Source organism: Staurois parvus, unplaced genomic scaffold (assembly GCF_062004578.1).
Source record: "Staurois parvus isolate SC_StPar_1 unplaced genomic scaffold, SC_StPar_1.0 ptg000758l, whole genome shotgun sequence".
Lineage (NCBI taxonomy): Eukaryota > Metazoa > Chordata > Amphibia > Anura > Ranidae > Staurois > Staurois parvus.
Genome location: NW_028318554.1, coordinates 8924 through 34795, shown reverse-complemented (window position 1 = coordinate 34795; position 25872 = coordinate 8924). Strand labels below are relative to the sequence as shown.

Sequence of the window (25872 nt, the reverse complement as noted above, 5' to 3'; positions counted from 1 at the left end):
TATGCTTAGAAAGGTGTAGCGGTGCCAGATGATGACATCACGAGCCGCGACTTGCTTTCGCATGTTCAGTCAGTACGCTGCCAAGGATATGTATATTGGACTAGCTATGAGTTTTAATACATTCGCTTTTATTAACACAAGATTTTAGCTTTTGCTGGTGATCAGTGGAACTTTGCCCCCTTGTGCAGGTGGTCAGTGGAACTTTTTCCCTTGTGCTGGTGGTCAGTGGAACTTTGCCCCCTTGTGCTAGGGGTCAGTGGAACTTTGCCCCCTTGTGCTGTTGGTCAGTGGAACTTTGTCCCCTTGTGCTGGTGGTCAGTGGAACTTTGCCCCCTTGTGCAGGTGGTCAATGGAACTTTGTCCTCTTGTGTTGTTGGTCAATGGAATTTTGCCCCCGGGTGCAGGTGGTCAATGGAACTTTGCACTCTTGTGCTGGTGGTCAGTGGAACTTTGCCCTCTTGTGCTAGGGGTCAGTGGAATGTTGCCCCCTTGTGCTGTTAGTCAGTGGAACTTTGCCCCCGGGTGCTGGTGGTCAGTGGAACTTTGCCCCCCTGTGCTGGTGGTCATTAGAACTTTGCCCCCGGGTGCTGGTGGTCACTGGAACTTTTCCTCCTTGTGCTGGTGGTCATTAGAACTTTGCCCCTGGGTGCTGGTGGTCAGTGGAACTTTGCCCCTGGGAGCTGGTGGTCAGTAGAACTTTGCCCCCGGTTCCTGGTGGTCTGTGGAACTTTACCCCCAGGTGCTGGTGGTCAGTGGAACTTTGTCCCCTTGTGCTGTTGGTCAGTGGAACTTTGCCCCTTGTGATGGCGGTCAGTGGAACTTTGTCCCCTTGTGCTGTTGGTCAGTGGAACTTTGCCCCCTTGTGTTGGCGGTCAGTGGAACTTTGTCCCCTTGTGCTGGCGGTCAGTGGAACTTTGTCCCCTTGTGCTGGGGGTCAGTGGAACTTTGCCCCCTTGTGATGGCGGTCAGTGGAACTTTGCCCCCTTGTGATGGCGGTCACTGGAACTTTGCCCCCTTGTGATGGCGGTCACTGGAACTTTGTCACCTTGTGTTGGCGGTCAGTGGAACTTTGTCCCCTTGTGTTGGCGGTCAGTGGAACTTTGTCCCCTTGTGCTGGTGGTCAGTGGAACTTTGCCCCTTGTGATGGCGGTCAGTGGAACTTTGTCCCCTTGTGCTGGTGATCAGTGGAACTTTGCCCCCTTGTGATGGTGGTCAGTGGAAGCTCTGTTATTGTGATTTTTCTTCAAGACAAAAAGTGTTAATGTATGAGTTGTTTTTTCTGAACTAAAACCTCAGTATTCAGGTTTGATTGCAGTGTTGGCACTTTGCAATAAATACAGTAAGTGGGTTTTGGATTGCATTTCAGTCTCTAAAAGGTTCGCCATCACTGCACTAAGGCAACAAACCCGCAATGCCTTAAAAAAAAAAGCGTCATTTTTTTCTTTTTTTTTTTACACAGTTTGGGGGGTGTTGGCAGCCTATTATATTCAATAGACCTCCTTACCATGATGCATGTTAACGGCAACATAATGGAGCTGATTTACTAAGACTAGAGAGTGCAGAAACTTGTGCAGCTCTGCAAAGAAACCAATCCGCTTCCAGGTTTTTTTTTTTGTCAAAGCTTAACTGAATATTCTGAAGCTAGAAGCCGATTGGCTACCATGCACAGCTGCACCAGATTTTGCACTCTCCAGTTCTGGTAAATCAACCCCAATGTGCGTTAACGCAGCACAAATATGTAAACAGGGCTTAAAGGATAAGTTCACCTTTGTGAACATGTTACATGCTCCACCTGTTTTTAGGGTGGAACATGTAACATGTGCCTATAGCTGCAGCCGTGCCCACTGCCCTCCCCCTCCCTCTGACAGATAGTACGGCGAGATTTCTCCCTGTACTATCTGTCAGATCTGAAAACATCAGAGTTCTGTGAATGAGTCCCTACAAGCCCCGGCAGCCTTAGCTTTCAGTTTTCAATGAACTACCACGGCGCTGTCAGAATATTTGCTTGGCCATACATCCCATACATCAAGCAGATATTCTGCCCCTCCCTCCTAGATTGTAAGCTCCAAGGATCAGGCCCTCCTATCCCTCTTGTATTGAACTGTATTGTTGCTGTATTGTCTCCCATTATATTGTAAAGCGCTGAGCAAACTGTTGGCACGATAGAAATCCTGTATAATAATAATAATAATAATATTCTGACAGGTTTGCAGGAGACCTGCATAGTATCAGTGATCTACTGATTGCTGGTGCAATGCTTTCCAGGCTCCTGCAGACATAAATATTAAGTGCACATTTTTTACCTACAAAAAAAATGTGTATTTATTATTTTTGTCAAAAAGGTGAACTTATCCTTTAAATATGACCAGTGCTTGGAGCTGCAAGCCTGTTTGGCTGTGTTGGTATTGGCATTGTGTAACACTTACTATCAGCCAGCAGATGCCGCTATAGTACTGATGGATGGCAATGTGATGTATAGGCAAAACACACAAGGTTCAATGCAGGGGGGTCCAACCAGGGGCCCAAGGGCCACATGAATATGAATGCGGCCCAACACAAAATTGTAAGCTTACTTAAAAATTTTGATTTCTCTGGAAATTGTTTTGTAAAAATGCGTTTATTTAGCAAACACATGCGGCCGAAGTAAAATTTGACAGTGTCTCTTTGCTGGACTTTTATAAGTTTTATTTTCTCAGAGAAAAATCTCACACTTTTCACAATCACATCCTATTCATGTCATCAATTTCCAGCAGCACCTATAATTGTGAGCAACTATTTTCAAGGAAGAAACACACAAAGGGAAAAATTGAACCAAAATATCTGATGACAACTTGAGAATTGTTATTTCACAAATCCAACCAGATATTGTCGTGTTAGTTTATCAAAAGCCATGTCAAATATCGTACGAGTTTTATTTTTATTAACAAAAATATAAAAAAAAAAAGAAGTTTCATTACTCAGATAGGTACATCATCTATATCAGTGGTTGGTAACTTGTGATCTGCCTGACTTTTTTTTTACTCATCAGTTATCCTCATTGTTAGTGTATTTTATGTGCGGCCCAAGACAATTCCTTTTTTTATCCAATGTGGCCCCAAGTACTGTCAGTCAAAAGGTTGGACATCCCTGGTTCAATGTATTGGGTGTCAATTCTCTTTATTCAACAATGCCTTAATTTTTTATGTGGACAAGCATTGTTCCCAGGGCTACAGATAGGGGGTACAGGCAGCCTTCCTGTACAGGGTCTGGCCCCCATCAGGTCAGCATGGGGCCCGGTAGAGGCTGCCTGTTGGCATCTCATAGTCCATCAACTTCCTAACCCTGGGTCCCTCCTTTCTCTGCTCCTCATCCTTGACTACAACACCCAGAATCCCCCCGCACCTAGGAGGAAGGCAGTGTAGCCAGGCAAAGCTCACTGCGTGGAAACTTTAGAGCAGTGGTCTCCAAACTACGGCCCAGGGGCCAGATGTGGTTCTTTGCATGCATTTATCTGGCCCTTGGGGCACTATTTCATCCACTGATAACAACAATGGGGCATAATCCCCCCCACCACTGACACTAATGAAGGGGGCATAATTCCTGCCAATGACACCAATAATGGTGCACAATTCCTCCCAATGATACTAACGATGGGGCACAATTCCTCCCACTGACACCAACAATGGGGCCAAATGATGTCAATGATGAGGCACAATTCCTCGTAATGACACCAACGATGGAGAACAATTCCTCCCACTTACACTAATAATGGGGTACAATTACTCTTGTTGAAACAAACAATGGGGCATTTTTTTCCTACTGATGTCAGGACCATTTCTACTCCCAATGGCCACAATCTGGCCCCCCTAAAGTCTGCTGAACAGTAAAATGGCCCTTTGTTAGAAAGTTTGGAGACCCCTGCTTTAGAGGATCTGCTGTGAGCTGTGTAGGGAGCACAATGACAATGCTACAGAAAGGGCCCAGAGGGCCAGCGGGCACACACTCTCTGGATGAAGCTTTATTGTAACTCCTGAAGATGGGAAGAGTCCAAAAAATATGTCAGGGAGTGCTTTGTGTCAAATTGGTGCAGATTAAGGCATATTAGAGGACGCAGGGTAATGAAGACACAGGTTGAGGATTAATGTGGGGTGCAGAGAGCAGGATAATGGGTGATGCAGTGGGTGCAGAGCAGAGTAATGGAGGATGCAGTGGGTGCAGAGAGCAGGGTAATGGGGGATGCAGTGGGTGCAGAGAGCAGGGTAATGGGGGATGCAGTGGGTACAGAGAGCAGGGTAATGGAGGATGCAGTGGGTGCAGAGAGCAGGGTAATGGGGGATGCAGTGGGTGCAGACAGCAGGGTAATGGGGGATGCAGTGGGTGCAGACAGCAGGGTAATAGGGGATGCAGTGGGTGCAGAGAGCAGGGTAATGGGGGATGCAGTGGGTGCAGAGAGCAGGGTAATGGGGGATGCAGTGGGTGCAGAGAGCAGGGTAATGGGGGATGCAGTGGGTGCAGAGAGCAGGGTAATGGGGGATGCAGACAGCAGGGCAATGGGGGATGCAGAAGGTGCAGAGAGCAGGGTAATGGGGGATGCAATGGGTGCAGAGAGCAGGGTAATGGGGGATGCAGTGGGTGCAGACGGTGCAGAGCAGGGTAATAGAGGATGCAGAAGAAAGAGTAATGGGGGATGCAGAGGGTGCAGAACAGGGTAATGGGGGATGCAGAGAACAGAGTAATGGGGGATGCAGAGAGCAGAGTAATGAGGGATGCAGAGAACAGAGTAATGGGGGATGCAGAGAGCAGGGTAATGGGGGATGCAGAGAGCAGGGTAATGGGGGTTGCAGACAGTGCAGAGCAGGGTAATAGGGGGTGCAGAGAGCAGAGTAATAGGGGATGCAGAGGGTGCACAGCAGGGTAATAGGGGGTGCAGAGAGCAGAGTAATGGGGGATGCAGAGGGAAGAGTAATAGGGCGTGCAAAATGATGTGTAATAGAAAATGCAAAGGGTGTGGAGTGAGTCATACTGGAGGATGCAGGGGTGCAGAGTGAGGTGTAGTAGAAAATACAAGGGTGCATAGTGAGGTCTATTAGGGGAATGCAAGGGGTGAAGAGTGAGGTGTAATAGAGAATTTGGGGGTAAAGAGTGAGGTGTAATAGAGAATTTGGGGGTAAAGAGTGAGGTGTAATAGAGAATTTGGGGGTGCAGAGTGAAGTGTAATAGAGAATTTGGGAGTACAGAGTGAGATGTAATAGAGAATTTGGGGGTGCAGAGTGAAGTGTAATAGAGAATTTGGGAGTACAGAGTGAGATGTAATAGGGAATGCAAAAGGTACAAAGTGAGGGGAATGCATAGTTTCAGAATGAAGTGTATTAGGGATATGCAGGAAGTACAGAATGAGATGTAAAGGAGATACAGGGGGTGCAGAGTGTAGGATAATAGGGGAATGCAAAGTGTGGGGTTATGGGGGATGCACGGGGTGCAGGGTGGGGGGTATAGATACCAGTGTAGTGTAATGCAGGCACAGCTAAAGTAATGGGAGATGCAGCTGGTGCAGAGTGCTGGGTAAGGGGATTGGAGGGGGTACGAAATGGGGGGTAATTTGGGGCGCAGAGTATGGGGAAGTGGGCAGGGCTGCCAATAGGGGGTACAGAGGGATGGGGGGGCTTTCAGGTAGACTTTACGGAGCCCCATGATTTCCAATGACACTCCTGGACAGCCCTTATAAATTCAAATTAAATGCTACTCAAAACCATGCACGGGTCAAAGGTTTCTTTTGACCCGCTTTGCCTGCAATACAAAAGGATCTCCTAGAACTCATTGCGGCCTTATACCGGTCCATCCTCTCCGCATCATTTAGGTAAATGGAGGACTGCATGATAAACATAGAAAAACAATGCTTGTTATAGAAGCCCCAAAGCATCATCTGGGGAAAAATGTGATGCTCCACATTACTCTGGACTCATGGCCACTATTAGAAATCATGGGGTCTCATAAAGCCTACCTGACAGCCCCCCACTCCCGGGTATCCTCTGCAGGTGTCGCTGTGTGCTCACCTCTCCTGCTAGTTCCAGTAGAAGGACTGCCAGTTAGTACTCTCAGTGTTGTTATTGTGCAGGTTCTGGTGTTGCGATGATGGTGGGGCTCTCTTCTGGACCTCAAGGGCGTTCGTCTTGGTGGTGACCGCAGGGGCATTATAGCTATGGTTGGCGATATTGGTGTTGGTGCTGGCAGGGTAGGGCTCTGCAGCCACCCTTCTGACAGCTAGCGTCACTATCTCATAGCATGCTTGCACCTTGCCGCTAGACCAAAGCAGATCTAGGAACCCCTACTGGCCTGATTGGACCTGGGTCTGGTATGGGTGTACAGCCAGTCCCCTCTATAGGTGCCCTTGTTTGGATCTGCGGTCTCTAACTCAAATAAATTGTCTGCGGGCTTGTTGCAGGAACTGGCCTCCAGCAGGGTCCACTGGATAGGCAGCAGGGTCCACTGGGTGGGCACTGGATATAAAACTGCTGGGAACTCTCAAACAATATCGCTCCTTTACGGACTCATCCTGCCAAACCCAAAGCCTGCCAGCTCTGAACCTATTTACTGCAACTAGACAGACTCCAACAGACAGTTACATAGGGGTCACGTGCGGTATACGTTGATACTTTTGAAACTTTATTTTTGGTTTTATATAGAGTGGAGAGGGATTAGAATACTTGTCAGGTCCCCATTAGGGAGATTCACCCTCTCTATTTGTCCTGTCTATTGTTATCATTGAAAGTGAAAGAAAATCCCAAATTCTGGGTTGTCTCCAGAACAGGAATAGAGGGGGAATCTTCAAATGGGGAAACTAGTTCTGGGGACAACCAGGAAATTCCTCTCACTTTTTAGATATGAGACGGGAAATTAAATCTTCACCATGGGACACAGATAGCAAAGAATGTGTCCAAAATGACAATTCTCCTTTAACCTCCCAGGCGGTCTGATTATTTCACATTTTTGGAGCTGAAAGCGGTACCATTTTTTTGCATGGAAATATATATTTTTTTTATATTGTAGGCCTGTAATTTTTAGGAATAACGCACTGAAATCTGTCCGAACAAGAGTCTAGTAAACATCCCGGGTATGATAAAATTTGAAACACAAAATCATAAATTATAATTTAATAAATAATCATAAAAAATAATAATATAATAATAAATTTAATTAAATAATATAATCAAACCAAAAACACTGAAATTTGAAATATAGCGCCAAGTTCGCACATCACTGAGCAAAGTCGCAGAATCGTTTTCAGTGTCTGATGAGGAATTTCCCCCACGAATCATCACTCAATTCTGCAAGTGGTTCTGATTTACTATCGCTGTTCTCTAGCCGGTCTAAAACCGCTTTTGACCTAAAGGGACGCTTTTTGGACGCCATGTACGTTTCTCAGTTTCCAGGCAGAAAGAACAGTCAAAATGCAGGCAGGGCTCCGGACAAAGCACTCGGGACAAAATGTATGTGAAATGGTTTGAAACAGCAATGTTTTACTATGTAATAATCATTTTTAAAAAATGACATTTTTTTAAAACTTTCAAATTTGCGGCGCCCGTACGTCCCGACGTCACGGGGACCAGAACACAGAAGCCGGCATCGGCCAGAGGAGATGGCCGGGGACGCTGCAGGGGACACATCGCGGGAGTGCAGGACAAGGTAAGCTCTGCAGGGACTCCCTGAGCAACGCCGCATGGTAAGCCCGAGTGTAGCTCGGGGTTACCGCTTTTGGTACTGAAACTTTACCCCGAACTACACTCGGGAATACCGCCAGGGGGGTTAATATAACATTTAAATTTTAGCCTTAACCTGCCCCCTAACTTTAACCCCTAATTGGCTGCATTTACCATTTCATTAGAAGTATTGCTATTGAATTTATAAAAAGAGCTGAACATTATAGTGGCTGTAAACTTGAAGTGACTGGCATCAGGTGATATACAGAGATGAAATATATCCTCCTACATAAGTTGTACCTGTTTATCTACCGTCTTCTTTTCCCTACGTCAGTTCAAAGTCCAGAATTTATAAAGCTGTCTGAGAGTTCCGAAAAAATGGGGCAGAAAGCTGAAATCACACACTGCAGAGCTCAGTGAGGAGAGCACTGAATGTTGATTGGAGGAAAGGGACACCCCCCCTCCACACAGCTTACAGGAACAGAGCTGCGGCTGTCAATCTGCAGTAGGTCCCTTTCCTGTCTCCATTTTTCTCTTGGTGTTAGGAAAACGTGTCAGAAGTGATTTATGCCGATAGCAAAGGAAGGAAGCAGCAGACAGAAATGACACTTTAGTGCTCTTAATTGAGACAAATACACACTATAGAGGGATATGCTTTGTTCATATATCATGTCTGAGGTTTACAACCACTTTAACTACCTGCCGACCACAGATAGCCGAATGATGGCTACACTGCGGCCGGCCAGTTCTGGGTGGACGTCATATGACGTCCTCCCAGAACACGCTCTCCTACGCGCCCCAGGGGGCGCGCACCCGGCGATCTCCGTGATCGTTGTGTCCTACGGACACAGCTGATCACGTGATGTGGTAAAAGGCCAATCACAGCGGCCTTTTACCACGTGATCAGCGGTGTCCAATGACACGCTGATCAGAGGAAAATGCAAGTGCCGGTTCTCGGCTGCACTTTCCTCACGCTGTCAGATCGTGAGGAAAGTACTGCCGAGAACCGGCAGTTGTCAGAGCGGGGATCGGCACCGATCATCAGGGCACTGATGATCAGTGCCCTGATGATCGGTGCCCAGCAGTGCCACCCGCAAGCTCCGCCCACCTGTGCCCAGCAGTGCTCCCACTAGCTCCGCCCACCCGTGCCCAGCAGATCACCCACCTGTGCCCAGCAGTGCACCCACCTGTGCCACTCTGCACTGTCACACACCTGTGCCCAGAAGTGCCACCCACCTGTGCCCAGCAGTGCCACCCACCTGTGCCCACCCACCTGTGCCCACCCACCAGTGCTGCCAGTCAGTGCCACCAGTCAGTGCCCAGGGGTTGTGCCAGTCAGTGCAGCCAGTCAGTGCCCAGCAGTGATGCCAGTCAGTGCCGTCTATCAGTACCCATCATCAGTGTCACCTATCAGTGCCACCTATCAGTGCTGCATATTAGTGCCGCCTATCCGTGACACCTCATTAGTACTGCCTATCAGTGCCCTTTAGTACTGCCTATCAGTGCCCATCAGTGCTGCCTCATCAACGCACATCAGTGAAGGAGAAAAATTACCTGTTTGAAAAATTTTATAATAGAAACAAAGAAACTTTTTTTTTTCAAATTTTTTGCAATTTTTGTATTTATAGCGCAAAAAGTAAAGCGCCCAGTGGTGATTAAATACCACCAAAAGAAAGCTCTATTTGTGAGAAAAAAATGATCAAAATTTCATATGGGTACAATGTTGCATGACCGCGCAATTGTCAATCAAAGTGCGGCAGTGCTGAAAGCTGAAAATTGGCCTGGTAAGGAAGGGGGTATAAGTGCCCTGTAGGCAAGTGGTTAACTTTCTGCCAAATCAGTTTCATAACTAAGACAGATTACAGGTGGGGCAAAGGTATTTGTATTGAGGCTAAAGTTCAGTTATTTGCTTCGTGTTACGCTTCTCAATTGTCATAAATGTAACCAATATCCAACTCTGAAAACTGAAAGCTGAAGTTTAATTTTTTTGGCTTCCTTTTTATTTAAATAATTTAAACATTTTCAATTTTTTAAATTTAAGCTTTAATTTTTAATTTTTTGTTTACTTATATTTATGGCTTTCCTTTTCCCTTTTTATCAAAATGTAAATGTTTTTTTTTCTAATGAAACCTGTTCATATCATTACATACATTCTTTTATGAAAGTCATCACTGGGTCTCTGTGCTAACCTTTCCTAGCAAAAATGCTGCCCCATTCCCCCTTCAGTACTGCTTACGAAGCCAAAAGCCTAAATCAGGGATCTCTAGACTTTTCAGTACAAAGATCACGTTGTATGTTTTACAAATAGTCCTCATTACATCAGGGTCATCATTGGAGTCCTCCCTTACATCAGAGTCTCCTGTTATATGGGGGAGGGGGGGGGAGTGTTGAACTGGAGGCCATAGGCAGTGTCTGCTGACCTCAATCTGTACACATTAAAGGGGAACTTCACTCTCTCAATCAACATTGACTATTTTAATCCTTATGCTGCTAGCATTAGTAATAGATAGGAAGGTATACTATACTTACTTGTTTTAAACTTTTTTTTATATTTCTTCAGTTACTTCCTGGTTTCCTTGCCTGGGCAAATTATGTCATAGATCCAAGGTGTCTTCAGAAGGGGAGGAGGGAGTTTTCTCAGCTGAGCACACCCTCCTGCTTTCATGCCTTAGCTAAAGGCAGATAGATTCCAGGAAGTAAATGCTACATGTTTCATCTGCCCTTACTCAGGATGGCCATGGCTAGAAATGCTAGGGGGTGTTATTTCTCAGCAAAATAAAGCATGGGGACATGGGGAGTTTTCTTTGAATAATAAATAAAATGAAATTGTGTTTTTGGTTTGTGGCACTCAGATGCAGTGCAGTTCCGCTTTAAGGACACACCACAGGACCTAACTGTGGGACAGATAAAATCTAGTAGTGAGCTGGATGTGGCCCCTGGGCCTTAGTTTGGAGACCATGACCTATATGCTTGGCCACTCAAAACCCAACTCCAGGTTCTACTTTTCCCCTCTGGTCACCCCCTTCCACTGAAGGCCTTCGGCATTTTTTTTTTCTGCAATTTTTTATTTCTATTTCACTTCACTGAAATCTTTAGGTTGGTGACATGACTCTGCAGAGTCCTCTTCTTCATTGTCTCTTCTGCGGGCTGAGCAGTCCTTACTGACGCAGTGGGAGGAGTTGGCATGATGACATCAGCACTGTTCCTTGTACCATAAAGAATTAAGGACACTGTGATGCCCTACATTCACAACAGACTTAGGATGTATTCACACGGGTGTTCTGCCATGGTGCAAATTGTAGAGGCAGAGTACTGCTGATTCTGACAGGTGTGAGTGGATAGATGCGGTCACCGAGCCCGCACACTTCAATGACAGGTTGTCGGAGGCTGCAACTATATGTGGCTGTTCACACAGTCAATGATTACCTGCGAAAATTGCTGCTGGGTACACGGTGTCATTGAAGTGTACGGGCTCAGCGGCCGCAGCTAGCTGCTCTCACCTGTCAAAAACAGCTGCAGGAAACAGTAGACTCCTGATGCTGCCCAGTGGCATCCCTAGGCAGGTGCGGGGGGGTGTGCGCCACACCAGGTGACACCGGACCCGCTTCACAAAAAGGTAAGTTTTAAAGCAAGCCGACGATCCCCGCTGGATGGATCGGATCTGCGGATTGAGCATAATGGATCGGAGTCTGATCCATTATGCTCCCCAATCCGCAGATCCCATCCATCCTGCGGGGATCGTGGGAGGGGTGACACCAAGTTTTACCGCACCGGGTGACACCAACCCTAAGGATGCCCCTGATGCTGCCATTCTCACCTTGGAAAAACATCCCTGTGAATGTAGACTTAATCAGAAGGGGATCCATTCACAGATCCCCAGTTGATTGGAGCAGAGTGTGGACTCTCTGCTTAATGGACCAGATGACACCTGCTAGAAAGGGGCCTTTCAACTTGTTTGTTGCTCTAACTGGACTTTAAATACCTGACATGGGTTCATGCTCTTATCTTAAAAAAATATTATATATATTTTTTTCCTTTTGCGAATATAGCATTTTTATTTTTTACTATCTGTGTCCTCATTAAAGATATTTTGCTTACTTCCTGTCTCAGTGACCACACAGCAGTGGGAAGAAGACATTCACAATGGTACAGAAACAGCAATATAAACCTACAGGGAAGAGGAGAAATTGGTGGAAGGATCCGCGTAATGGTAGCTGGGGATGGGCTGCTGCAACATGGTATTGAACCTTCCTACAACAGAGAATACATATATTTAGTGATTACACTGCTACATAAGTGGAGAGATATTGATGCACCAGGGGGGAGGTGTATTATAGTACCCACTTGTTTATGTACATTTCTTTAGGACATTTATTGCACATATTACACTTTCACCAGACTGGAATTAAAGGGCAGTGCTTTACCATTTATTTCAATAAACCTACAGGGGTTATAATCATTCCCCAGTCTCTCAAAAAAAAGAAAAAGAAAACAATGGGGGGGGGGGGGGGGGGGGGAACTTCCTGCAAAATTAAAACATAGCCAAATGCTACAATGTTTGATATTGTATTAAAAATATAAATACATCTTTTTTTTCTAGAAAGAGAAAATCGCCAACACTCAAATCACTATATCAGCTCAAAAGAACATTTACACGGCTCTAAACAGTTCCTTAAATAACATCCACTTTAAGGCATTACCTAAGAGGAGGAAGGAGGAGCCTGTACTACGGGCGGGGTCAGATGGAACAGACATGATAACCAATAGGAAAATCAGCAGGTCAGGCTGCAGGAAGCAAATTGGGTAGATTAAGCAGTGGGGGCACCATGGGCCGACCCCTTAGCGGAGGCATAGAGATCACTTTGCAGGATGAATCTCGGACCAGCCGTTCCGTAGTCGCTGCTCTTCTTGCAGGTTGTGTAGACAGGCATTTTGGCTGAAAAACTGGACGTGGCACTGCAGGAACCCTCCGGATCGGAAAGGCGGATTCCAGATAACCAGCCTGGAGTAGAAAATGAGACATTAGCCAGGAACATAGACACAAACATATCAAACTGAAGGCCCTATCAGTGAACTTCTCCTGTTTGCTCCCCTTTGTTCTGCAAAATATACAATTGAAAGTGTTTTGTTACATATACAAGAAACACAAAACTATTGATCCTGCCAGAAATCCAGTGAGATCATAACTTAGTAAGCTGACATCACAAAGCCTCTTCTGCACCGAGATCCCAAAGGTTCCTATAAACCCCTCCCTGTTCTCAGAACACGTCCCATACATTCTTGAGATGAGGCAAGTGGGAAGATGTTCTGTAGTCATTCTAGAGCAGTGTTTCTCAACTCCAGTCCTCATGGACCCCCAACAGGTCATGTTTTCAGGATTTCCCTCAGATGAAACAGCTGTGGTAATTACTAAGGCAGTGAAACTGATAAAATCACCTGTGCAAAATAATGGAAATCCTGAAAACATGACCTGTTGGGGGTCCATGAGGACTGGAGTTGGGAAACACTGTTCTAGAGTGATACCTAGGATCCTAGGACAGGAAGTTCCTTGTTGGCAGGATCACCAGATTAAATGTGAAAAATCCTGAAACAATTACAAACTAAAGCTGTTATATTTAACATTTTATTATTGGATTTGGATACAATTTAAAGTGACACTGTAAGTCACTGAAAAAAATCCATTTGAAAGTTTCCTGCAGTTGAAGAGCTATACTCCCCTCCCTGGTGGATTGTGTCTCCTCTCCTCCCCAATCTAGCATTGGGTCTCTGTGTCATCACTACGGCCAATCAACAGGTGCTGTCTTAAAGGACTAGGCTACGCATTGATTGGCAGTTACAAAACTGTCAACCTAAGCTGAGCCCCCCTCCTGTACTCTTCCATGCCTGCCTGTGTCTCCAGTGCCCCTTGTGCCTCCAGCGACACCTATGTCTTCTGTGACCTCTGCGACACCAGCAACCTGTGTCTCCAGTGATCTCTGTGTTTCCAGACACTCCTGGTCTTCTGGGGTCAACAACAACCCCAGCACCTCCATTGAATGCAGTATCCCATTATCTCCAGTGACTTCTGTACTCCCTTGTCTTCAGTGACTCCTGTGTCTCTACTGACCCCAGCATCTTTAGTCACCACTTCTCTGCTGTGCCTCAAGTGACTTGTTTCTTCGGTGACCCCAGTGTTTCCAGTGACCCCCATGTGCTCTTGTGTCTTCACTGATTCCTGTTTCTCTGTTGATCCCAGTCGCCCCTTTGTTCCTGTCTCTGAAGTGACTCATGTGTCTCCAGGGGCCCCCTGTAACTCCAGCAAACCCTGTGTCTCCGACCACTCCTGGTACTCTCCAGTGTCCTCAACATCTCCAATGACCTCAGTTTCTCCACTGACACCAGCATCTCCAGTGTCTCCTGCATTCCTTTGTCTTCAGAGACTCCTGTGTCTTTAGTAGCCCCAGTGTCTCTAGTCACCCCTGTGCTCCTGTGTCTCAAGTGACCTCTTGTATCCCTGTGCCTTCACTGACTCCTGTGTCTCTAGTGACCCCATTGTCTCCAGTCACCTGTTCTCTGCTGTGTCTCAAGTGACTCCTTTAATTTCTGTGATACCAACGTCTCCGGTGACCCCATGCGCTCCTGTGTCTTCACTGACTCTTGGGTCTCTAGTGACCACCATCCCTCCTGTGTCTCAAGCGACCCTTATGTCTTTGGTGACCCCAGTGTCTCCAGTGACCCTATGTACTCCTATATCTCTAGTGACCCTGACAACTCCAGCCAACCTGCGCTCCAGTGTCTCAAGAGACCCTATGTGCTCCTGTGCCTTCACTGACTCCTGTTTCTCTGGTGGCCCCAGTGTCTCCAGTTATCTCTTCGCTTCTGGGGCTCACTCACCCCATGCACTCCTGTGTCTTCACTGAAGTCTGGGTCTCTACAGACACGTGTCTCCAGTCACCCCTGCACTCCTGTGTCTCCAGTAAACCCAGAATTTAAACTGAGTCCTTTGTCTCCAGCCACCCCTAGCATCTCCAGTGACCCTTGAACTCCTGTATCATTTAGTGACCCCAGAACATCCTGTGTCATCCGGGACTAAAGTGTTCCTTGTCTAGAGTCTCAGGTACACTCCTGTATTTCCTGACACCCTCACTCAGTACCACTACAGCACAGCCATGACATAGGGGTCAGAGGATGGAACCAGAGCATGCAGTGGGGTCAAAGAAATCCCACACTCCATGAAGTGTTGAATGCAGATGACTCTGTTGGAAGGTGGGGTGGGAGAAAAGTATTGTTTAACTTTTTATAACCCATTTGATAATGTAATTATATATTTTGCATATATATATATATCTTTTTATTTTATTTATTTATGTATGTATTTTTTAACTATTTGAAAGAAAGAAGTAAAAAAAAAAAAAGTCAAAATAAAGGAATAATAAAAACAAACAACTTTTTTTAAAAAACTCCTATTTAATGTAAATATACTGAATATATATATATATATATTTATTATATATAACATTTTTTTTAAATTTTATTTATTTATGTATTTTTAAAAAAAAATATGTATACAACTAGAAAAGGGTAGAGGTTAACATAAATAAAGGATGAATAATATTAAACAAAATATTAACAATATATAAATACAAAATATGTGGCAGACCTCTTGATTTTTTTCTATGTTTCTAATAAACTCCTACATGTCTCTTGTGAAATATTGAACTCGAAAAGTTTATGTGTGAAGAAACTTGGTTGTCTATGCATATAGTGTTAACAATAATATTTATTGGGATACTTAGATTGAAAAAAACATGGATAAGGATCTCCCTATATAAAAAAAGATCCATTAAACAAAATGACTTTTTGGTTACATAGATTATATAAACAAGGGGGTTACTATCTGTCTATAAATTCTCTATTGTTATAATCAAATGTCTGCTAATAGCCAATATCAGGCAAGAAGCTAACCAGTCACGTGGGGACAATTTTCCCCAAGAAGGAAAATCAGCAGCACAGATTTTGAACAGAGGGACCCCTAGCTGTGCCCTATGGAGATCCAGTCCCTGCGTGTGTCAGCGTCAATTACCGTCATCGCTGTTCTGTGTCACTATGAGGGAGTCGGCTTTCTCCAGTGACAGTTCGTTCTTCTCCTGCGCTTTGTACAACTCTACACGATGCACCTGTATAAGGCCTAAAAAGAATGAATGTAGAAATATTAGGAATTAGAAATAAAGAGATTTTTTTCAGCTTTAACAAACCCCCCCCCCCCCAAATCAGCATGCAGAATTGTGTGAACTTTTTTGAGCTATGGCTCCCACCAGCCATGATCTGCCTGCATTGCATAAAGAAGCACATAGACCCAGTGATGACATAATAATAAGAAGATATGTAAGTTCTTTTTAGTTCCAATAGCATGTTGATGAGCGGTGAAAGGAGGAACCAGGTAAGACAAAATATAGCAGATTAAACTTCAGCTGCATTGCATAAAGAAGCACATAGACCCAGTGATGACATCACTGGGCCTAAAATAATATATGAAATGAAAACAAGTATGTTTTTTTTTTTTTTAATTCCAATAGCATGTTGATGAGCGGGGAAAGGAGGAATCAGGTCAGGCAAAATAAGAACTTCAGCTTTAAGGAATATAGTGGAGTCCTCTCTTCACCCCCCCCCCCCCAGCCTGCCAAATGAACAGTGAAGGAACTTCCAAGGTCCATCTCTGCTCTCTTCTCCAATCATCACACCACGTGACAAGTCGCAGGAGGCAAAGCACCACACAAACTCACGCATGCGCAGCAGGCTTCCTGTTTCCCATATCCAAATGGCAGCGCCTCTCCCTTCACAAACTACATAGATGGGGATGAGCGACTGTAGCACTATAGAGACTGCATATAGGAGGAGGAAGTGTAAGGCCAGTCATACATGGGTCGAAAATCGACCAATTTTTCGTCCGAAGATCGGACCTAAGAATAATCGGCCGATGTTAGTGGGTCAATGGCATTGGCCAATGTTAGTGGGTCAATGGCATTGGCCAATGTTAGTGGGTCAATGGCATTGGCCAATGTTAGTGGGTCAATGGCATTAGCCAATGTTAGTGGGTCAATGGCACCAGCCGATTTTCATGGTTCCTCCCCTTTTCGTTGATTGGGCATGTTGGAATATTTGTGAAAAACGACCGATTTTCGACTCGATGGTAAAATCGTACGATCTTTTTCTGAAAAGAATGTGCACATGAGCTGTGACCTGGAAGGAACAGAAGTTTTGCCTGTTATATGAGGTGAACATTATAACTTGGTCGGCCGATTTTCTAAATCAATGATGGCACCATCGGATCATTGAGCGAACGACGTTTCCGATTTTCGGACAAACAATCGTTCGGAATTCGAACCATGTATGGCCTGCATAACATTGCAATACCACCACTGACCTCCTCCATTTAGCCAACAGAGCATTACAGATCCCTGGAGAACTCCATGCAGATATGTAAAGTGGACACCAGATTGAGCACAGCAAAGAAAAGGAAGTATTGAGATACAGGAAGGAGTGCAGAGCTCTGAGCAAATAAGAACAGATACGGGGAATGTGGAGGTCACAGGAGAAGTGGGACTGTGCAGAGACCATACATGCCGAATAAGAACAGACACTGAGAATTACACCCGGCATACAGGACACTGATCCGTCATGGACATGTGTTGTATTGAGGTGGCTCCTTCATTTAATGGACTGACAACACAACAAAACTCTGCTGTTAATTATGAGGCAGTGGCTTGGCGGTGTCAGCCTTAAGCAGGAAGTGCTATTACTGGCAGGATCTCCAGATTCACAAAACCAAACAAAGTCCTGGAGAAATCTGTACAGTACGGCCCCATGACAGACATACTAAACATCCACTTTAACCGCTGTGTGTATATGGCGCAGATCTCTTTTCAGAGGGTGTTTGGTAGGCAGTGGGGAGGAGATACTACTAACCCAATTGAGCACTGTGCTGCAGCTGTATGTGTTGCACAGTGACAGGGTGGCCCCGTATGAATTCATTATTGCCGTGGCTGTGAAGCAAAGTATTAGGCCATGGCGGATGTACAGCACTGGGCAGCTGCATCTCCTTGTACAGGTGGGTGGTCAGGGGGCGGAAAATGGGTCTCAATTGCTTACTTTTACCGCCCTCCATCTGCCTATGAGAATTAACACTAAGTCCTTGTTTACACTTGCGGTTTGGAGGGGTGGGGTGGTAAAAACTAAAGGATAAACTGTGTTTTTTACTGGTTCACAACTGCCCCCAGCTCCCTTCCCGAGCTGCAAAGGTGGCCATATGGGGTATACACGTGCGCAGCAGAAATGATCCCCCATCCTGTTTGAGAGGCAGTACCGCTCCCTGAACATGACCCATGTAAGTGAATAGGGCTGAGCTGCCACAGAATGCAATGCATGCAGTTTTGGTGCAGTGGGTTAAAACAGGCAGTGAGGAAAAGACATTATGGGGAGATTTACTAAAGCTGGAGAGTGCAAAGTGAAGCTCACTTCTGCATAGAAACCAATCAGCTTCTAACCTCAGTTTGTTCAATTAACCATTAGCCGCCCGGCCAATGGCCGTTTGGCGGCTTCAAAAGTGTCTCTGCACTCCGGGTGCACGCCATTTGGCGTGCTCCCGCACATGCGCAGTTTGCGCTAATGCAGAGCGGCGCAGCAGTGCGATCTGTCACCGGCCGTGCACCTCGGACACGGCCGATGACAGATCTGAGTACTGGCTCCCGTTGCTGGTACCATCTGACCTGCTGTGACCAATCGCAGCAGGTCACATGACAGTTGTATACAATGGATGGCTTCATTCATGTCATCCATTGTATACTAGTGCCTAGCTGTGAATGGTCACAGCTAATCACATGCACATGTCATGTGATCAGCTGTGACCAAATCACAGCTAAGCACAAAAAAAAAAAAAAAAGCTGAATGAATCGATTTCATTCAGGTAAATGCTTGCTTATAGCAAAGTAATTCTTTGCTATAAGCAAATTGTGTAAAAAAAAAAGAAAAAAAAAATACTGATCACTTCCCCAAAGTAGTACAATGTTACTATGGTAACATTGTACTACTTTGGTCATAGTAAAATATGAAAAAAAAATCTTAAAAATTTTTTAAAAAAATGTAATAAAAATGAAACATAATAAAAAAATAAAAAAAATTAAAAAATATATATATATTTTTTTTTTTCATACTGTCACCAGTCAGTGTCCCTGTTCACCGCCATGCCAGTTATATGATGACGCTGTACTGCACTGGTGACAGTATGTAAAAAAAAAAAATAGTGAAAATAATTTTTTTAATTTTTTCATTTTCCGAAAAATTATGACAAAAAAATACAACTTCAAAAAACTCGCCATGCCTCTTATGAAGTACGTCGGACTGTCTACTCTGCAAAAAGGGGTAATTTGGGGGATATCTGTACTATTCTGACATTCTTGGACCTCAAGAAATTAGATTGGCCGTCAGTACTTCAGGATTGATCAATATTCAGATCTATACCATAGTTTGTGAACTCTATAACTTTCCTACAAACTAAAAAATACATCCTAATTTGGGTTATTTTCACCAAAGACATGTAGCAGAATACATCTCGGCCTAAATTTATGAAGAACAATTATTTATTTCTAAACTTTTATAACAGAAACAAAGAAAAATGTTTTTTTTTCAAAATTTTTGGTCTTTTTTTGTTAATTTAGCAAAAAATAAAAACCCCGGAGGTGATTAAATACCACCAAAAGAAAGCTCTAGTTGTGTGAAGAAAATGATAAAATTTTAGTTTGGGTACAATGTTGTATGACCGCGCAATTGTCATTCAAAGTGTGAGAGCGCTGAAACCTGAAAAATGGCCTGGGCAGGAAGGTGTAAAATTGCCCGGTATTGAAACGGTTAAAGGATAAGTTCACCTTTTACACAAAAACAATCAATGCAGGTGAAAAATGTGCATTTATTATTTTTGTCCAAAGGAGCCTGGAAAGCATTGCACCAGAGATCAGTAGATCACTGATGCCATGCAGGTCTCCTGCAGACCTGTCAGAATATCTGCTTGCCATACGGGATGTACGGTCAAGCAGATATACTCACAGGAAAGTTCATTAAAAACTACAAGCTGAAAGCTGCTAAGGCTGCTGGGACTTGTAGGCTCTCATTCACAGAACTCTGTGAATGAGTGATGCAATCGCGTGGGCGGATTGTGCTTTGCTACCATGTATTTTAGTGCAGGCAAATGAGTGTGAAAGGAGAGAGAAAGGGGGGGGAGGGAGAGAGAAAGGGGGGGGAGGGAGAGAGAAAGGGGGGGGAGGGAGAGAGAAAGGGGGGGGAGGGAGAGAGAAAGGGGGGGGAGAGGGAAAGGGGGGGGAGGGAGAGGGGGGGAGAGGGGGGGGAGGGAGAGGGGGGGAGAGGGGGGGGGAGAGGGGGGGAGAGGGGGGGGAGAGGGGGGGAGAGGGGGGGGGAGAGGGGGGGAGAGGGAGAGGGGGGGGGGGGGGAGGGGGGGAGAGGGGGGGGGGAGGGGGGGGGAGAGGGGGGGGGGAGGGAGAGGGGGGGGGAGGGAGAGGGGGGGGGAGGGAGAGGGGGGGGGGGGAGGGAGAGGGGGGGGGAGGGAGGGAGGGAGAGAAATGGAGGGAGGGGGAGAGAGATGGAGGGGGAGAGAGATGGAGGGGGGAGAGAGAGAGATGGAGGGGGGAGAGAGAGAAACGGAGGGAGAGAAATGGAGGGAGAGAGAGAGAGAAATGGAGGGAGAGAGAGGGAAGAGAGAGGGGGGTAGAGAGGAGAGAGGGGGGAGACAGGGGGGGAGGGGGGAGGAGAGAGAGAGAGAAGAGAGAGTGTGTGTGTGTGTGTTGAGGAATTAAAGGCACCACTGCGCACCTGCATAAGCGCCATGCGTTTGAGAGCGTTGTAGGAACGCAAGTGATTTTGTGCAAATTGCTGCAACACACAAATAGAACCTAGGGGGAGAGAGAGGAGACAAGAATCCGGTGGGACTGAAGAGGAGATGGGGGGGCAGAGGAAAAGAGGGGCGAACTGGAGGGGCTGAAGATGAGAGATGGTGGTCTGAGGAGGAGAGGGGGGGTTAGCAGAACTCTGGGGGGGGGGGGGGGGGGGGCTGAGTTGTCCCCACCTTCCCCCATGTACTCACAGATAACACCCCTGTCCTGTGCAGGCAGCTTCAGTTTCTTCTCTGTCATCTGACAGTTGACAATGGGAAAAGGAAACAGGAAGAAGGGCGTCTGCCCTCACTCCACAGCACAGGCTCTCTATCTCCCCCTGCTGGCTGGAGGGATGACAACGCCAAATCTTCTGTTCAGCTGTAATCAGTCCTGTCAGTGAGGAGGCCCCAACCTCTACATCAGCAGAGTCCCCCATAAACATGGCGCCCGCCTGGCCCCCGGTGTACAACATACAGTATATACCACATAACCCCAATGTACATCATATATAGTCACAGAGATCCCAACCCATTACTAGGAAACCTACCTTTACACTTCCATGGAGAGCCTATAGCAACCGCTCATTGTCCATAGCAACAGGGTGCAGTCCACAGTGTAATATATATATATATATATACACACACATACAAACAACAACATTGCCCCAGTGATGAATATACTGTATATATAAGTCTACAGTGTAATATATATATACACACAATACACAGCCTATAAATACAGAAATATAAGAACATAAAAAAAAAATAATAAAAATAATAATAATAATATATATATATCTCCATAGTAACAGTGCTGAGTTGTTATTGTACAATATATACAGTTACATAGACATCAACCCATTACTAGAAAGCCACCTCTACACATCCCATAATAACAATGCACACCCCATAGCAACCATTGACAGTCCTTAGATCCAGTGTGAATCCAATCATGTATCATACAGAAGTATACACACACATATGGAGAACATTGGCCCGGTGCTGAATATATATGAAGTTACAGAGACACCGACCCAATACTAGAAACCCACCATGGAGAGCCCATAGCAACCGCTCCCAGCTCCTAGCAACAACACAAGTCATTCCCATAGTACACAGCAGACTGAATGTACAATACATATATAGGAGAATCATATCCCCCACAGAGACATCCATAGACAGAATGACATCCAAATCCCCTTCTTTGTGGGGAATGTGATGTTTATAAACATAAATAAATACAGAATTATCAATCATTATAGGATTTTGTTTTATTTTTGTCTGTAAATTACATAAAAATCATTTAGAAAAACATCCTATGACAATATCACCACAAGAAATCGTTTTGTTATCTTATATAATACCGAAATGATGACCAAATCAATAGGCTGATGTCAGTTCAGTGTGAGGCTTTCTCCTGTCCATCAGGGATCACAGGCAGTTGGCAGACCTGAGCAAACGATCCAGAGCAACCGATCAGCCAATCAGCACTCTCCTAGACAGTTCAAATCCTTGCTGCGGAAAAGTGTGCAACTAGCCAGCCTGGCCAGGTGATGACATCACAGTGCAAATCTACTGAGCATGCCCAGAAAGGTGATGACATCACAGTGCACAGGGGAGTAAACAATTGATTGAACTGGTCAGTCAGTCTATAGACTACGGAGGAAGGAGGAGGTTGTGCGTCTTGTGTGTCCAGAGAGAACTTCATATTTTTGAAAATGAATCCCATGATGAACCGCATGATAAACCGCATGGTTACCAGGAATACGTTTGTTTCTCCATTTATCATCAGAGCGGAACCTACAGAGACCAGAGACGAACCTACAGAGAACAGAGACGAACCTACAGAGAACAGACAGGATATGGAAATTAGGCCCGACCCCAGCAGAGATTCTGCCCAGCCTGCCCATCAGAATCCCACCCCTGAGGGCAAGCGTCGGCCATTTATTGGCCGGGTTGGGGCTTTTTTCCGTCGTCTATTCCGTCGTAAGAAGAAGAAGAGAGCAGTTAGGGATCCAGAAGGTAAGATTTATGATCGGTACAACATACAAGCTGGCTGATCCATTTTATTTTTGTTACATTGTATCTTCCTATTAATGAAAAGTAGATTACAGACCACACCCCTAATTATAGCTCCCTATTCCTATTGGTGGCCAGTGGCTTATATTACACCCAATCACTGATCACTGACTATACTCTGCAAGTTATTCTCTTTATCAGAGACAAAGGCAGGAGTTTAGGGGCCGCGGCATTGTACCCAACTCCCCAGCGCTCCCATCTTCTCCAGGGCACCACAAGTATCAGACACCCTATAACCCATCAGTCCAGGGCTGGTGATCTCTTCTATCTGACCTCCCCCACCTGGTGCCATTTAATGGGTTGTGTTTGGCAATGGCACCATCTGCCAAATGCAACTATAATTATTTCCTGCCAGTTAGCCATGTTAACTTGCAGCTTGGTAGTTGGGGGGGGGGATCGTGGCTCAATTGCCGATTTTTACCAACCCCCATGCCACCTGTGCAAATGAGGCATATCTCTCTAAAAAATATATAACATTAATTTGTGCTCAGTGTTGAATGGCAGAGTAATTGTCAGTCAAACTGGAGATTTTTTGGCTCATACTCAAGCGGTTAAAGTGCATCTAAAGCCCAAATGTATTTTGTAGGTTAAGAAAGCATGTTGAGGGGTTAGAAGCCCTGTGGTATCTTTATTGCCCGACCCCTGTATGTGTCCTGGAGGCCATTACCCCAGATATAGAAAGTGAGGTGTCATCCAAACTAGCAGAAGTGTTACAATTAATCTGTTCCATAAGAAAGGTGGGGGAGGGGTGCAGGTGCAAGAGCTGAGACCACACCTTCCAACAGCAACCAATCACAGCCTTCCTATACATTTAAAACCTGCACAGGGGAAGTGACAGTTGGAAGTACATCTGCCTTTCAAATAGCTTGTTTTGCATTCACATTATAAGAAAAAAATCCAAAATCTAGCTGTGTAAAGTCACGTTACAAACAAGTTTTTCAGATTTGTCTTTTTGCATTAGCGGCGTTTTCCTGTGTTTGTTTTATATATAGTTTTTTGGGTTTTTTTGAGCAAAAAAAAAATACTTTTTTTGGTCAAAAAAGTCCAAAAACGCCACTTTGCGGCGTTTTCCTGCATTTTTCAATGTTAGAGCATTTTTACAGCTGAAAAACTCTAGAAACCCACTAGTTTTGAGTTTTTTTTCAAGCCAAAAATCATCCCTGCCAAAAAACGCGGATTGCAGTCCATGTGTGTACGGACACATAGGATAACATGCTGGGAGGTTTACTGGCTGTAGAAAAAAAAACGTCAAATGCCAAAAACAGCCGCTGTAAAAAACGCCAAGTGTGCAGGAGGAGTTACTCTGTTCCATATGGGGTTGGGGGAGGTGGGGGCAGGTGCCAGAGCTGAGACCACACCTTCTAGCAGCAACCAATCACAGCCTTCCTATACATTTAAAACCTGCACAGCGGAAGTGACAGTCGGAAGTACATTTACCTTTGAAATAGCTTGTTTTGCATTCACATTATAAGAAAAAAATCCAAAATCTGTATACTGTAAGTAGCCGTCAAAATATTATTTCTGGGGATTTCATCCATATATATTTTTTTTGTATTTGCCACCAGAACTAGGGGTCAGGGTAGGTCTTTAACAGCCGACATACTGATTGGTCGGACACAGTGGGTATCAGATCTCGCCAACCCAGAGGAGCATCCTGGGAGGACATCCTATGACATCCACCTGGAATGGTGAAGGTCCTGCCTGGCTGTCACCTGACAATCGGCCAGGTGGGACTTTCACCATTCAGTATTAAATTCATATGATGTCCTTCTGGAACACGCCAGTGAGATTTGTTGCCCTCTGTATCTGGCCGATTAGTGTACCAACCACTGCCAGTATCATATGATCGCTGTGACCAATCACAGCAGATCACATAACAATTGTATACAATGGATTGCGTTCATCCATGCCATCCATTGTATACTATTGTGATTGGTCACAGTGATCACATGGTACATACAGGGTCAATAACGGCCCATCTGTACTATATGATTAGCTGTGGCCAATCACAGATAACCATAATAGTAAACACTGAATGAATCAATTTCATTCAGTAATTATGGTTGCTTTTACCCGTGCAATTCACTGGTATAAGCAATCATAATGTGCAAGAAAAAAAACACCTGAACATCTCCCCAGAGTAGTACAATGTTATAAATGCACAAGATGGGAATTTTTTCTCACTTTGGAGGGATTTACTCTCACTTCTTGTTGCATGGCCAGGACAGGAAGAGAAGTGGAATTTCCTCAGCAGGACACAGATGGAAAAAGATAGCCTGATATTGGTTTTAACCCTTTCCTACTCTACTTTTGGGCTGATGGTCTAGGAAAACAAATCCATGAATAGAAGCTAATCTATTTTCTTTTTCTACAGAAATAAATGTGATCCCTTCCACCAACGCAAAAGACATTGTGGAGACTGTGCCCATCCCGGCAGATGGGACTGAATCCACAACCACTACAGAGAGGGATCCCAGCTCAGACACTACCTATGTACCAGCAGGTGAACGGGTCTTCCCCAGGGCTGCACAGATTGTGGCTAAGCTAATATATACGATATATATGGGTGTCCATACAGGGGCTGTGATCATCCCAGGAAGTGGGATTGACATCACCACTACTACGGACAATGAGTCAGACCGAAGAAGCGAGATCCAATCCACCGACGCAAAAGACATTGTGGAGACTGTGCCCATCCCGCCAGATGGGACTGAATCCACAACCACAACAACGAGGGAATCCTGCTCAAATGGTACCTATGTACCAGATACGGTGATTGAGATCTTTTCTTCTACAAGCAAGGAAACTGACTCAGAAGACACAACCCAATACACCGAACCTGCACACATTGTGGAGACTGAGCTAAAAGCTAGGATAGAGATCATCATCCCTACAGAGACTGAATCTATCCCAGAAAGCAGGATTGAGATCAGTGCTACTATGGACCATGAGTTGGACCAAAGAAGTGAGATCCAATCCACCAACGCAAAAGACATTGTGGAGACTGTGCCCATCCCAACAGATGGCACTGAATCCACAACCACTACAGAGAGGGATCCAAGCTCAGACAGTACCTATGGTTCTGCAGATCAACAGTTTAGCACAGCTGTAGAGACTGTGGTTGAGCTAAAAGATACCGAAGAGGCTGAAGAGAGAGAGGAAGAAAATGAAGAGCAAGACAGAGAGAAAGAAGAAACT

At 45.2% G+C, this 25872-nt stretch overlaps 1 protein-coding gene across 1 annotated transcript; it reads right to left on the bottom strand.

Moving 5' to 3' along the window:
* Nucleotides 1-12076: 12076 nt before the first annotated feature.
* LOC149444942 (uncharacterized) lies at nucleotides 12077-20867 on the bottom strand. The gene is made up of 3 exons (XM_089654353.1): nucleotides 20806-20867; nucleotides 15739-15843; nucleotides 12077-12678 (listed from the first exon to the last, which is right to left on the bottom strand). The coding sequence occupies exons 1-3, from the start codon at nucleotides 20852-20854 to the stop codon at nucleotides 12485-12487; spliced, it is 348 nt and encodes a 115-aa protein (XP_089510479.1). The 5' UTR covers nucleotides 20855-20867; the 3' UTR covers nucleotides 12077-12484.
* Nucleotides 20868-25872: the final 5005 nt, after the last annotated feature.

Bases quoted from the DNA above. Each gene is read 5' to 3' on its own strand.
- LOC149444942 (XM_089654353.1), bottom strand. From the start codon at position 20,854: ATGACAGAGAAGAAACTGAAGCTGCCTGCACAGGACAGGGGTGTTATC. The intron at 15,844-20,805 runs GTGAGTACATGG...CATTCTTTTTAG, and splicing joins ACAGGACAGGGGTGTTATCT to GCCTTATACAGGTGCATCGT. The intron at 12,679-15,738 runs GTAATTGACGCT...TTTCTACTCCAG, and splicing joins GACACAGAACAGCGATGACG to GCTGGTTATCTGGAATCCGC.